At 41.0% G+C, this 13,833-nt stretch overlaps 1 protein-coding gene across 13 annotated transcripts in view; it reads left to right on the forward strand.

Moving 5' to 3' along the window:
• Positions 1–13,833, forward strand: part of neo1a (neogenin 1a) — a 169,201-nt gene that overhangs the window by 140,148 nt on the left and 15,220 nt on the right. For 11 of the 13 annotated variants that reach the window (XM_075465941.1, XM_075465986.1, XM_075466020.1 and 8 more), the window contains exons 13-17: positions 54–198; positions 3,316–3,426; positions 3,534–3,728; positions 5,556–5,651; positions 10,544–10,776. In XM_075465941.1, coding sequence (XP_075322056.1) covers positions 54–198; positions 3,316–3,426; positions 3,534–3,728; positions 5,556–5,651; positions 10,544–10,776 — 780 coding nt within the window. The remainder of the gene's footprint in view (positions 1–53; positions 199–3,315; positions 3,427–3,533; positions 3,729–5,555; positions 5,652–10,543; positions 10,777–13,833) is intronic. The other 2 variants (XM_075465977.1, XM_075466044.1) reach the window with 1 other exon arrangement.

The following is a 13,833-nucleotide window of genomic DNA, read 5'->3' on the forward strand; positions in this document are numbered from 1 at the left end:
AGACATTTTGTTTATTTGACTCATGTCCTGCTGAAATATTTCCCTCTCCGCAGAGCATCATGCTTCGGTGGCAGCCCCCACCCCTTAGCGGCCAGAATGGGGAAATCATCACCTACAAGATACGCTACCGGAAAGGATCCCGGAGGAGCGAATCTGCTGTCACCACTGCAGGCACACAGCTTTACAAGCTCATTGATGGTAAATGATTTTGGAGTTAATTCTACTGTTGTAGCCAGTTTCTGAGTAAATCTAAAACTTGTGCCATCAGCCTTAGATGTTCATCATTTAGTAAATCTAATGTCAGGACAAAAGTTGTGTTTCTATGGGCCAGCTTTGTTGTATCAAATGGCAGTTTTTCAGACTTTCAGATGATCTTCTACATGTGGTTGTGAATGTACTGCATTAATTACTGTGTGTGTAGGTGGACAGGAACAATAGATCCAGTTCGTAACAGGCAATTACCATCTAGTTTCAACTAGTTTGCGTTGCTGGTTCCAGCAGATACAGACCACAGTTCACACCTGCTATTTAAAAAGATTTTAATTGTATCTTGTCGACCCTTCAAATTTCACTTTGCTTTTCATATTTGGTTTTGTCATTGGGCAAACTTTCAGTCTCAGTGATAAACTGCCGACTTGTGTCCCGTGTGTACTCTGTGTCTCATCCAATTTGCTGGAGTTACAGATGTGATTAATGTTTGGACGGCAAACTTTGATTCCTGCAAAAAAAAAAAGAAACAAAAAAGTCCGAAAATATTTAACTTACAGCGACAGAAAAAAGGAGAAAGGCAGTTTTAACTCCTACCCGGTAATACGCCACACTGCCAAAACACTAAGATTAGTCATATGGATATTATCCTATATATATGTATATATACATGCATCACCCACATAAGCATTGTTGCAAATTAAACACCCATCAACTCAGCTGCAGGATACTGCACCCTGTCAAAATGCAGAAACTGCTCAGCAACAGCTTGAGGAACACAAAGATTTGTTTCAAACTACATTCCATGAAATTAGTCTAAGGAAGCCCGACTTCTCCTGAACTGCCTGAATTATCTTATTTGTACTGCAGGCTTTCTGGATTTGACAACATAAACATAAAAATGCTTTTTTTATGCATAATGTCTGCCAAGTGTCTTGCATTGCCTTAAAAATAAAGAATGAGCATCTGCAAAGCAAGGCAAATTTATTTATATGACAATTCAACAGCAATTAGTCTCAAAGTGCTTTACCTAGAGCGTAAAAGCATTTAAACAAAACTTATAGTTAAAAAACAAGTGAAACAGAGAGTTGTTGGAGTTCGTTCCACATATATGGTGCATAAAAGGAAAAGCAGCCTCTCCATGTTAAGTTTTAACTCCGGGGACAGAAAGCAAACCCGTTAACCAAGACCTGAGATGCTCATAATGAGGTTCATAATGTAAAGGATCATCTGAGATGTACTTTGAAGCTTTATGAACCAAAAACAATATTTAAAACCAAGCCTTTGATGGACAGGGATCCAGTGTAGAGACCTCAGGACTAGAGTGATATGATCCACTCTGTGTTAAATTGCATCATTCAATCAGTGCAGCCTGGGATTTTAAGGAAGAAGGCCTTGAAAAGACAGGAGCTTAAACAGTGACCAGAAGGGAGGCAGCAATGAGAAGTATGAGAAAATTGATGTAGATTATGGTCATTAAATCTCGTTCAATTATTCAAGAAAACCAGAAATAAAGTAAGGAGCCTGCATATGAGTACAGCATGTCTGTGGGCACTTTAAAGTTCTGGCTGATCCGCGGCCAAGCTTACTGAAGTGCTGAACAGTCAATGGTAGTGTCGGGGACAATCTAGCAATTACACAAAACAAGTGTTGACTGTGTCCTCAACATGTCCCAGCAAGAATCCACACTCCAGTTCAGAGCTGTCCACTTGGATTACAGAGGGTGCTTTTGATATAAAGTGTGAACAGGGCCAACAAACTTGTGACATCACTCTGACTGATTTGTGCCCTTGACTCAAAACTGTTTGTCTTTTTGCAGTATCACACTCCAGCTCCCCAGAGGGTTTCCAGCTCTTTTCAGCTCCTCATTTTTTTCATACATACATTTATATATGGTTATTTTAACCTAATTTTAAAAGGGTGGATCCAGAAAGAACATTTGTTTTCTGCTCCAAGGGAACATGAGAATTTTGTTTGCCTCTTGATGCTTTTGAAAGTGTCTACGTTAAATCTTTTATATCAGTCTCCATTTAATCCTTGCTTTTATCTTTAGTGTGCATTCTGTATGATGTGCTGTTATATTCAAAATCTTTTCCTTGAGACTCGTGATGCATCTGAGTTGTTGTTTATTGTCAGTCAAGCTGTAAACCTGAGTTTCATCTCAATACTTTGAATTAAAGATGCATGTCTTACTGTAATAAGATTAACCAGCGCTACATTCAGAATAGGCACAATATCAACAGATAGACACAGGGATGGTGATTAATATTAGATGTTGTTCTCGGCAACTTTCAAGTGGCCCAGCCTCATGCTGTGCGCTGCATCAAAGAGAATATTCACTTAAAAGTTGATTTGGAGATCATTCTGGGGGGTGAAACACAGGGGTGTTTGTTGGTTCAGAAAGGTTTAGAAGGAGATGTTGTTGCCTCGGAGGCACGGATGGTTAGACAGTGTTCAGAAGCCACCCCCAAGGGTGGCCCAGAAAAGTGAGTACAAAATGAAACAACAACAGGGATTAGCTTGTAGCATGCAAATGGGACGATATGACGGCAACGCAATTTTAAAGAAAATGAATGCAGCAACTCATCATTTGTCAGCAGGCGTCCCCCCCCCCGAATACCAAAGTCGGCACCCAGCAGTGATGCAACGCTCTCTGAGGGGGACATGGCCTTAAAATATTAATGAATTTTGGAGTATAATCTTTCTTTATACTCTCTGTAGTCCTTTAGTATTTTAGTTGTTGTGCTATCATCCATCACAGACTCATCAAAACTTTCATCAAGGTTCAGAAATAATTCCATGGTTGTCAGTGAAAAAGAAAGTTAATTGCGTCTCGGCAACATTTACTTAATCCCTCCATCTGCTGGCGTAGAGATTTTCTCCTTACAAACTATTCAGTAAGGTATTAGTCATCTGCTTAAAACACTTTAGCTTTCAAAATATTTGTTTTGTCTCCAAATGGAATTCCCAGTCAACCCACCATTTCAAGGGCATCAGTCAGTTGTAGAATGAAATCAGGCCAACGAAAGAGATAAGCCTTAATGACCGTGTTCTTACGACTGCTTTAGGTTTAGTTCCAAATCTGACATTTTTGTGTTGCCCGTCCAGGTCTGGAGCCCGGAACAGAGTACTCTTTCCGAGTGTTAGCCATGACGGTCAACGGCACAGGACCAGCCACTGAGTGGACCACAACAGAAACATTTGAGAGTGACCTTGATGGTAACATTACCTGTTTTTTTGTTGTTGTTGTTTTTTCAGTTCATGCAGCCTAAACCAGAAGCTAAGCTATTACCTTACTGAAGTTTTCCCTTTATTTCCCCCCTCAGAATCACGGGTACCGGACCAGCCGAGCTCGCTGCACGTTCGTCCACTGGTCAACAGTATCGTGGTGAGCTGGACGCCACCAGAGAACCAGGACATCGTGGTGCGTGGTTACACCATCGGCTATGGCATCGGAAGTCCCCACGCTCAGACCATCAAAGTGGACTACAAACAGCGCTACTTCACTATCGAGAACCTCGGTATGAACAATGCTTGCTAATCATTTTGTCGCCATGGGTTTTAGCTTGGATGGCTTGTGTTTTGCTGTTACTGAGATATTAATTATGTATCTGTTTATCACCCACATAATTCCGTTTGAAGATGTCAGCAGATCCGTCAAATACTTCTAATTGGATATTGATAAGAGCTGTGGGACTTGTGTCTTTGCACTGCAGAGAATGTAGACTTTTAACATGATTATCTTTCCTGAAAAGATAAACGTGTCACATTTGATTTGATATGCTGAGTTTAATAACTAATGAGCAAAGACGCTGACACATAAACACTCCAAAACACTCACAGGGACCCCATAGTGAGTATCGAAGGAATTCACTGCGTGCCTGAGCCACTAATTACACAGATAAGCCTAATTGGGACACAATTGTTTAAGGTCCAAAATATTCAGATAAACAAACCAGTTTTGGTGGTTTTAGCTCCTGCTGTTAAACCAAAGGAAACATGAACATTTGGCTTGGTCTCTTTAAAATGCTGTTGGATCTTACTTTTTGCTCGGGTGCCTTTTCTCTTCTCATAATGAGACTTTTAAAAGAAAATGAATTAGATTTTCTGATACAGTATTGCCTCATAGGCTTCCACGAGGCTGTTTAATCACACACATCTGTGCCTTTCTTGTGATCATCTCCACACAGACTGTATACTGTTTAGGTTGCACATTCCTCCATTGCAGATTTAACAGGAGTTTTCAGTCCTCCATTGTAGCCCTGATGTGATGCCCGAGCCGATGAGGGTTTTGGCCACTGGTTTATAATCCGACCGTGTCATTTTTTTTTTTTAACCTCTGCAGGGTCGTTGGCTCTGAACTTAGGCTCTGTTTACATTAATTCATTTCACCATTTCTTCGTGTCGGCGTCTTGCAAACTATTTACATTTACACTGAAACGGGGATCGGCTGATTCGCTAGTCACATGACTAATCAGCCATCACATCACATGATCGCCCTTGCATCTGGAGCATGAGCAACTGCTTCATATTAACAGATTTATCAGGGCTGCTCTGGACATTCGAAAGTTCTCGCGCCATTCTTCGGCGACAACAACTTGGTCCACGAAATTGTCCCACCATGCGCTGCTTCTTCCCGGTCTAACCCAAAAGCGGCGCTTCATGTACGGCTTGCGTTGCTGCTGTGGCTGGGTTCTCATTATAAAAGCCGAGTAGCTAGAGCTCAGCACTGCGTATCCCCGTTTCTCTCCGTTTACAACTGCTAAAATCAGCATCGTATGCGAATGCTTACGTGGGCTCCGGCGTATTTGAATCCTTCCACCTATGAAGTCGTATTCCAGTATTTTAATGTAAATGGACAGTGCATCCGCGATAGAAACGATATAGAAACAGATTAGTATAAACGGACCCTTAGAGACCTGATCGCTTGCTACTTATTTGTGATTAAAGAACTCAGATCAGCAAAAAAAATCATTTTCTCTGCTTCACTGACGATTCTCACGGTTTTATTTTCAGTAAACTGTGTTTCTTTTTTGTTGTTGCTTTCATTTTCATAACTATTTAGTTATGCATAATGTGCATACACACAGTTTTAGTCATGAATATACACAGTTTTATGCATTTGGCCCCAGGAATGGGTCTAGAAGTGAGTAATAAAGAATAATCTAAAGGAATGGACAGATTAAAGTGAGGAACTGTTGCAAAATATCTACATATGCATAATTGAAGCCTTCACAGTGAGTGGGATGATTGTATTCAAATATTGGCTCTGCTAATATTGCAATTATGAGTCAAGAGTCTCCAGAGTTTGGCTTGATTACCTAACTCTCTCGGCCTCTCTCTCACAGACCCCAGCTCTCACTATGTGATCACACTGAAAGCCTTCAATAACGTGGGGGAGGGGATTCCTGTATATGAGAGCGCCATCACCAGACCACAGTCAGGTATGAACTACGCACCTCTGCATCTACACACAAATCTTCTCTCCCCTCACCGGAGAAAAAATGTTGGATCGGTTATTTTCTGATGTACTGAAAAGTAGGAGTTCAGTTTGTAAGTCTTCATCTTTTGCAGAGCCTCAAATCATCAGTTTCTTCCTCTGATCACACACAGTTGAGGGAATGCCACACATATTGTTATAGTCTGTGCCCCTCCAAACTGGAAAAAAAAAAACAGAAAGAAAGAAAGATTTGACTAACGTGTATCTTTACCCTCTCTCTAACCTCACATCATTATCAGATAGATTATGTCTTGACTCTAAATTACAGAGGAGAAAATGGGTCAGCGACCTGTCTCTCTGCTTTAATTAACTCCACTCATCATGGGCCCTAATACACTTAAGACTCTTTTTTTAATCAAATGATCTCAAATTTCGCCCCTTTAATACCAATTATCATTATTGAAATACAGGATTGTTGGAAAGGAAAGTTGAACTAGCAAATATGGCCAGAGATATTATTTGAGAATATGCTTCATAAAAGAGGGTCTCGGTCTTCATCAAGCACAAAAAGAAAAAAAGGTTTCTATTTCTGCCAAATGTTCTTACTGGGGTGATATGAGATCATTCAGAAATGACAAGCGTACATCCCATTTGTCAGAATGCATACATACTTTATAAGATATGGCTAATGGAAACAGCCTGGTGTTCATAGTGCAGGTAGTATTGATCATTTACTTTTCAGCATGCTAACTGTCAATGATTTAGGTTTATATTAGCTTTTTTAATTTATCTGCATTCAAACAATAAATGCAGCTGCATTGCAGCTACATGTGTCATTACACCACAAACTTGTTCTTTTGCAGCATGACTGCAGAGCGACTCATGCCTGCACAATCTTTGTGCATACTCTGGCCATAAATACATGTTTAATCCATGGTTTATATGTTTAAAAAGGACATCATTGAAAATGCCCTGTTGTAACAAGACACCAGTCACATGCTATTGCAGAAATTGAGAGAAAGTAATCATCTTAGAACTAGTGGCATATGTTTTTTATATGTGTGACATATTGGCTACACATGACACATTTGGCAGATTATCTGCGAGCTCTAATCTCTGAATGTGGAAGCTAAAATGAAAATCCTGATTTTCCACACATGCAAAGCAACACGTCACGCTACTATTACAAAGCTGGCCTGAGGCGGACCTCATCACATACTTAAAGAAAAAATTCTACCATTAACACACAAAAATATATTCTAAAACTACAACAAATGGTTTTGAAATAGACATAATTAGACATTTTACACAGTTGTTATAATAACAAATATACAGAGAACACGAGATATAGAATTGCCATTTATTTTAAAAGTCACAAGTATTTTTCATGGCATTTATAAACAGAATTTGGATTGACATGAAATGATTTACAGTAAGGATGAGCTTGTGGATGTGTTCTGTTAGGGTTATGGCATTTTTGTCTTGAATATCCAGCATCATTTGAGCAGTTTTGTCTTCGTCATCTCTCTGCAGTACAACAAAGGAGCTCTGTTACATTACCCAAAGAATATGAACTATCTCGATGGGCTGCCAAACAGACAATGCATAATTCGTTAAGCCTCAGATCAAAAGTCTGTGAGCAGTAGGAAGCAGAGCTCGGGTCCCAATCCAGAGTGCTTGACAAATGATCTTGGTGTGCAAAATGCTGTCAGTTAGAGTGCATGTTAGCTGAGTTCATACAGTTTATGTGACAGTGCCAAAAGACGAGTAGCCTGTGCTCCCTGGAGTGTCCCAGAATGCGGGCTGCACCCGCCTCCTCTCCCATCCAACCTCCCGCCTCCCTGCTCAGCCTTGATCGCTGCAGTTTGTCTTCGCTGCAGCACTATTGCACCAACGAGCATGAGAGGGGCGGGATGCCTGGTGACATGAATCACGTCAACATGCTTCGAGGGGGGGTGGCAGCTTAAGTGCGTGCACACACCCACACACTGTCATAGTGTACACTTCTTTCTAAGAAGCTCTAACTTCTTTATATCCTCACACACACACACACACACACACACACAACAGCGCATACTACGCTGCACTCACGCGGACCCCCTATGGTGGCTTTGGCAACCCTTCGTCTTATCCAAACGTTTCTTTTCAAAGCAGAACCAAAGCCCACCACCATCGTTTGCTGCCGACTCCTCGGGGGCACGTTCCCTTCCTGGCAGTTTGTTCAAGTCAAAATTAAAAAAGAAATCTGACCTACATAGTACTTTACTTTTGCAAAAAAAAGAAAAACTTTGTAGTGAAGAAAACTTCATGAACTTGTGCTAGCTATATACCCAATTCTTTTTACAAGGGCAAGCCAGCCTCTTTCCTGCAGCCTCTTCTCCTTGTAAATACTGAAGACGGAATTTTTCCAAGCTCAGTAAAGATCTGCGGCCTGCGTGCCATTCCAAAACCTCAGTGCCTCTCCACAACCACATGAATGCCGGGATCTTCAACATGCTCACACACATGCACGCACACTCTGACTTGGTCTTGGGAATATAATGAGGGCAGCCTCGTACAAAGAGGTGTCAAATGGAGCGAGGCGTAGAGTAGAGGACCAACAAGTGATCGAGGAGGAGTGTCGTCACGGGTGACCGAGCAAAGCTTTTTCCCCCAATCTCGACTAAACCAAGTACAGAAACAGAAGCAGGGAAACCAGCAGCCAGAAGGAGCCCATCTTGAAGCATTTATCTTGAAGTATGTTGGCCAGGAGCTGCCTGTTAGAGCTGTCTTTAACTCTGGACACACACTCACTGTGCTTTATGGGGTGGAATGGGCAGGGACCCTTCACACAAGCAAACTGGAGTGTTTGTGAAAACACAATATGCACACACAGTGGCTCTTACATTAACAGCAAAGCAACAGGTTGTCATTACTCAACATGCCTAATTCCATTTCTATGGTCCCGGAATCACAGGAATTTATTACAAAAGTGCTAAAGGTAACAGTACTTGTGAAAATATGGAAACGATCGCGTATACAGGAATGTGTGTACAACACTAGTTGCATTTCTCAAACTACTTCTGGTTGTTTTAGCATTGTGTCATTGTCTTGATGATACTTGATGCATGAGATTTTTTGCCGTCGTTTTGAGAAAAAATTGGGATTTCTTTTCCTAAGATGTTTGAATTAGAATGTTCAATTATTTGAATTAGCCAAAACAGTACTTTATGCTTCTTATATCAAATAACACATATCACGATAGAAGTTTTTTTCGACACAGTACTGTGCAGTATGAGTTAATGTGATAACTTAATTGGTAAAGCCAGCTGTTTTATGCTTTCAGTTCTTTATTTAAAGGATGTATTCTTCATTTAATAACCTTGTTGTAAACATGTCGGTCAAGATGCTGGTCTGTTTCCTACCTAAGTACACTTTGCCGTGTGGAAAGGCCACGATCGAACTACTGGTGATGAACTCTTATTAGTTGACAACCCTTTTTGCATCACCTGCTCCACAGCCGCTAAGAATTGGGATACAAGAAATAACTGTGGAAATGAAAGTTGGAAGAACCAAACCTGTCTTAGACCACAAGTTTTTCACTGACCACATTGTAATTGTACTGTAATTTAAATTTTACAGTGAAGTTATGTGTCTAAACTATATGTAGACGAATATATAAAAAAAGGAACCCAGACATACAAACTAAATGATTGTTGCCTTAAAGCTTACGAGGGAGAAAGCAACAGTCGTTTCAAATTTCAAGACCCATTTTAATACCCACTGAGGTGACGAGGCAAGTTGAGGTTCTAATGATTGAGGGCTTTTAGTCGGGCCCCACATGCTCCCAAGTGTGTCTTATTTGTTTGGATTTTAAAGACACTGTTTCTGTAGAACAGACAGCACCTTCTCAAGTTGGTGTAAAAAGTTGGGGGGGTGTTGTAGTTGTGCAGCAGTCTGCACATCACATAAAATTTCAAACATTGAGATTGCCAAATGGTGGTTTTACATGATATCGGTGGAGTGCGTTTCTTAGAGCCAATTAGAAATTGGATGCCAGGATTCGCACAACATCATGCAATAGCCAAAAAACATGTGCCAGTGACCTTCCAGCACAGCTCTTCAATTACGTTTCTGAGTCCCAAACGCCTTTGAGCAGCAAAACAGAAGCAGCAAACACATACTTATCCAACAACAGGCACCACTTGTTTGTGACCCTCCTCTTCGCCTGCAGGCTTCATACTGAAAGAGTCATTTTTCTTTGCAAGGTTTTGAAGGTCATAAGGTACCTTGTCTACTTTACCCTGTAAAGAAGGAAACATTCCAGAGTACTCTGTGTTCTTGTGTTTATCCACTTTGCATTAAGTGTTTGCTTTTTTTATTCCACAATGTACACATCTGTACACATGTTTCAGAATTGCCTCTGTTTGAAAAGCCTGGGTCAACATATTAACATTTATATGAAATGTTGAATGCAGGGTTGTGGGTATCTGCTTCCACTCTGATTTTCCATGTATTGTTATCTGTTCATATGGATAGATAATCTCTTCCTCTCTTCCCATCGTGCTACTCTAGCTATTGATAGAGCGTCACATACTGTTCAGTAGCTTGGGTGTAGCACACAAGTCTGTAGATTTGTCTTATTGTAGAGGTTAGTGTCTGTTTTTCTAATAGAATCTTTTCTCTTTCTTTTCACCCTTCCCAATCCCGCCCTTGTTGCACCTCCATGACCTTTTCCCTCCTGCCCTCGCCACCTTCATTCATTTTTAACGCATTAACCTGATTTTCTCCTGTGTCCCTCCCTGCATCCTGTTTTGACTCCACTGTCTGATCCACCACACCACGCTTCTTGTTATGTTTTAATTTTGGTCATTTTAATTTGTGTGCATGCATGCGGGTTGACTGCCTGACGCGCAGACCCCATAGACCCCGATGTTGACCTGTACGAACTCTTCCATGCTCCATACACCCCAGTACCAGACCCTACCCCCATGATGCCTCCCGTGGGTGTTCAGGCCTCCGTGCTGAGCCACGACACCATCAAGGTGACCTGGGCTGACAACTCGCTGCCTAAGAACCAAAAGATCACAGATAACCGCTTCTACACTGTGCAATGGAAGACCAACATCCCTGCCAACACTAAAGTGAAGGTAAGAGATTCTTTTTTCTCCCTGACTTTACGCGTGACTCACTTCCATTCGAGAAGATTTAAGTTTGTTGCATTTTTAATTTCCATTTAGAAGGATTTTTCCACCAAAATGAGAACCAGTGTTTATTTCTAAACACTGAATGAGTTGAAGCTCATATTTCTGAAACTCATTGAACTTTTGCTGGTTTAAATATTCACTTTTCAACTTGTTTACTGCTCGGTTTAAATGGCTCAAAGAAAACTTGAGTATTTCCCCTGCGAACAAACATCAGTGATATCTTATACCATATAATTCCTGTATATATTAAGGGTTTTGTTGTGCAAGCTCACTGTTGCCCGAGAGTTATTGATGTGCTGAAAATGAAAGGTAATATCATACGAGGATATATAAAGTATTCCCCCGCAGAAGCTTCCAATCTCAGGGGGAGCACACTGCTGATGTTTGTATCAGAGAAAAACTCTGTTGTCATTCAACCTTCAAAGCACCGTGATGAGAAAAGCATTTGTTTTTTTATGAATGAGGTATTACTCAAAACAACATGAGATTTCCTCTCATGTAGTTTCACATGGAGAGTGTGTAGTTAAAAATAGTTAACAGATCTATGACTTACAATATGTTCTCTCATTAAAGTGACAGCGTGTGACATGGAGTTATCAAGTTTTAGGAAGCAACCATCTCAGACACCATCCACCACATTACAGTTTTATGAATGTCCCCTTTGACAGGCTTTGACAGGATATCAGCATACCAATGTTGGCTCGTAGAAAAGTGAGAATAATGTTTCCAAAGAAGAAAGCTCTCCAAACAGAATAGGCCTCTTGTCCCACTACTCCAACAGAATCAGTAGGAATATTAGGAATCTAGCTTTATTTTGTACAGAGATGGCAGAATATAGGACCGTATCACCATAAAATCTCCTTATAGCACCATACAATATAATACTTGAGATCCTTGACTGGGGTAAAGTGAGTTTGTAGACTCCCGCTCCTGATCCATGTATTGGTAAGGTCAGAGATGATGTTATTTCCTCCTTCATCAGTGGGACAGGTAGCCAGTTTCTATTTGTGCTATGTGTATTTGATCATAAAGAGAAATACTAACACTGGTGTATCAGCTCTAAAGGTTTGAGAAGCAAAATGTTAAATGCATAGCAAGTAGCCTTGTGTGGGACTGAGTCCAGTTTGCCATTTATTGTCGGGAGGGGACTCCGCGACGTGAAATGAGGACACCCCGAAGGAAACGGTGATCGTATCATGGTGAACATTATGTCTGGCATTCTATTTCGTTGGGGAAGCTTTGCAAGATTGTTGCAACCATCTGCAAGTAAACCGTGAAAATCCAAGAGGAGTTTGCAAGCACACAGAGGGAGCCTGAGTGAAAGGAGACAGGTTGAAACTGGAGCGCCGGACATTTGGATGCACAACAGTGAATCTGAGTGCAGAAACACACGTGTAGCAGAGCATATCTGCCCTCACACTCAAAATGTCTGCGCTTGTTTGCGTAACATTACAGTTTCTGACCGTGAAAACCAGGACTAATGGTTTCAAATCCCAAAAACAAGCTCTTGATTGATCACAGAAATGAACCCCCATACACAGAGGGTTTCACGGTAATGTGCATCTTTTGGTAACCAGAACCGTTGGGATGTCTCTGATGCTTCTGTGGGTTTTAGTGTAGCTGTACTTATCAGTGTCGTCCAACAACAGCAGAATCTCACCATGTCTCAACTCAAGCATGAAGCAGAGCACTCAAATATTGTAAATAAGTCACACTTTTCAGTTTAGCTCTTTTCTGATAATGTGACGTTATGTTAAACATCACAACGTAATAATGCTGTTGTTTAAAGAAATGTTCTCCTACGAGTTTGCACATTGCTGTTCCATATTAATCTCCAAATAACTGTGTGTGCTCGTGCATGTGTGCAAACCTGTGACCGAGCAGAGCTCAGATAAAGGCCTGCGTTTACTGATAAATTATTCAACAAGGACAACACAAACTGAGAACCAGAAAAGCGGATGTGGATCTGACAGTGCATTCCCCATGCAGCAAACTCAGAGGATAGACATGCACAAACAAACGAAGGCAAAGTGAAAAGTCTTGCAGACGATGCTTCCGTGTAGCTCTTTGTCAGCTGATGGTCTTTACACACAAGCGTCAGCCTGACATTTATGATTTATTTATTGTTATCAGACTAAAACAGAGGGAAAGTGTGCCTTGTTAGTATATCATGCAACAAATTCATTAACACTGAGTACATTCACAACAACATGACGATATTGTGTTCAGCTCAGCTTCCTGATATGAATTAATGCTCAAATTGGTTTGATTCACACAGTGTCTTAGTAATCAAAGAGCTGCGCAGACTCATCAAATATATTAAGAAGTCTGTTAGACAGGAACTGTGCTCCTGAAACTCCATCTTGTAAATGCTGTTCTATTAATGTAACCATATCTGGACTACATAAGTACATCCAACAGAAGCATCTTCACCTAAACACCTCTCTAAGATCAAGTCCAACCAGACGGACTTGTGCATTATTGAAGGGACGACTGCTTTTAAACTGGCTGCGTGTTTCTCAAGAACATAGTGTTTTCTTTTCCTATCCTACTGCCCTCTGTTTGACAGCCCCCAACGGACAGCTGCACTTTTGTCATTGCATGCAACATGACTGGCGAACGCGACTCACAGTTACTGACTCGCAGCAAGCTGAAGAGTCGGTCGAGTCAGATTTTTGAATTTGCTAACTCTCATCTATAAGGCTTTTACAGGGCCCAGTGTTTTACTGTATTTGCTTACTTATTTGTAATGAGTAGAATCTTGTAGGTTTGGAAACCTCTCTAGAGAGGATGTAGTTTGTGGTAATATCAAACAGCGCTGTATTATACAGAGATCCTTTTCTTTTTCCAGTGTACCCTCACTGATATAGATTGGATTTATAAAACAATACGGTCGCATGTCAGTTTAACACTGCACCACAAACTGCATCTTCTAGCACCCGTTGTGGTGCTAACTCAGCTCAGTACTATGAGCTTCCAAGCAGCCGGACTGTTTTGTAA

Source organism: Odontesthes bonariensis, chromosome 1 (assembly GCF_027942865.1).
Source record: "Odontesthes bonariensis isolate fOdoBon6 chromosome 1, fOdoBon6.hap1, whole genome shotgun sequence".
NCBI lineage: Eukaryota > Metazoa > Chordata > Actinopteri > Atheriniformes > Atherinopsidae > Odontesthes > Odontesthes bonariensis.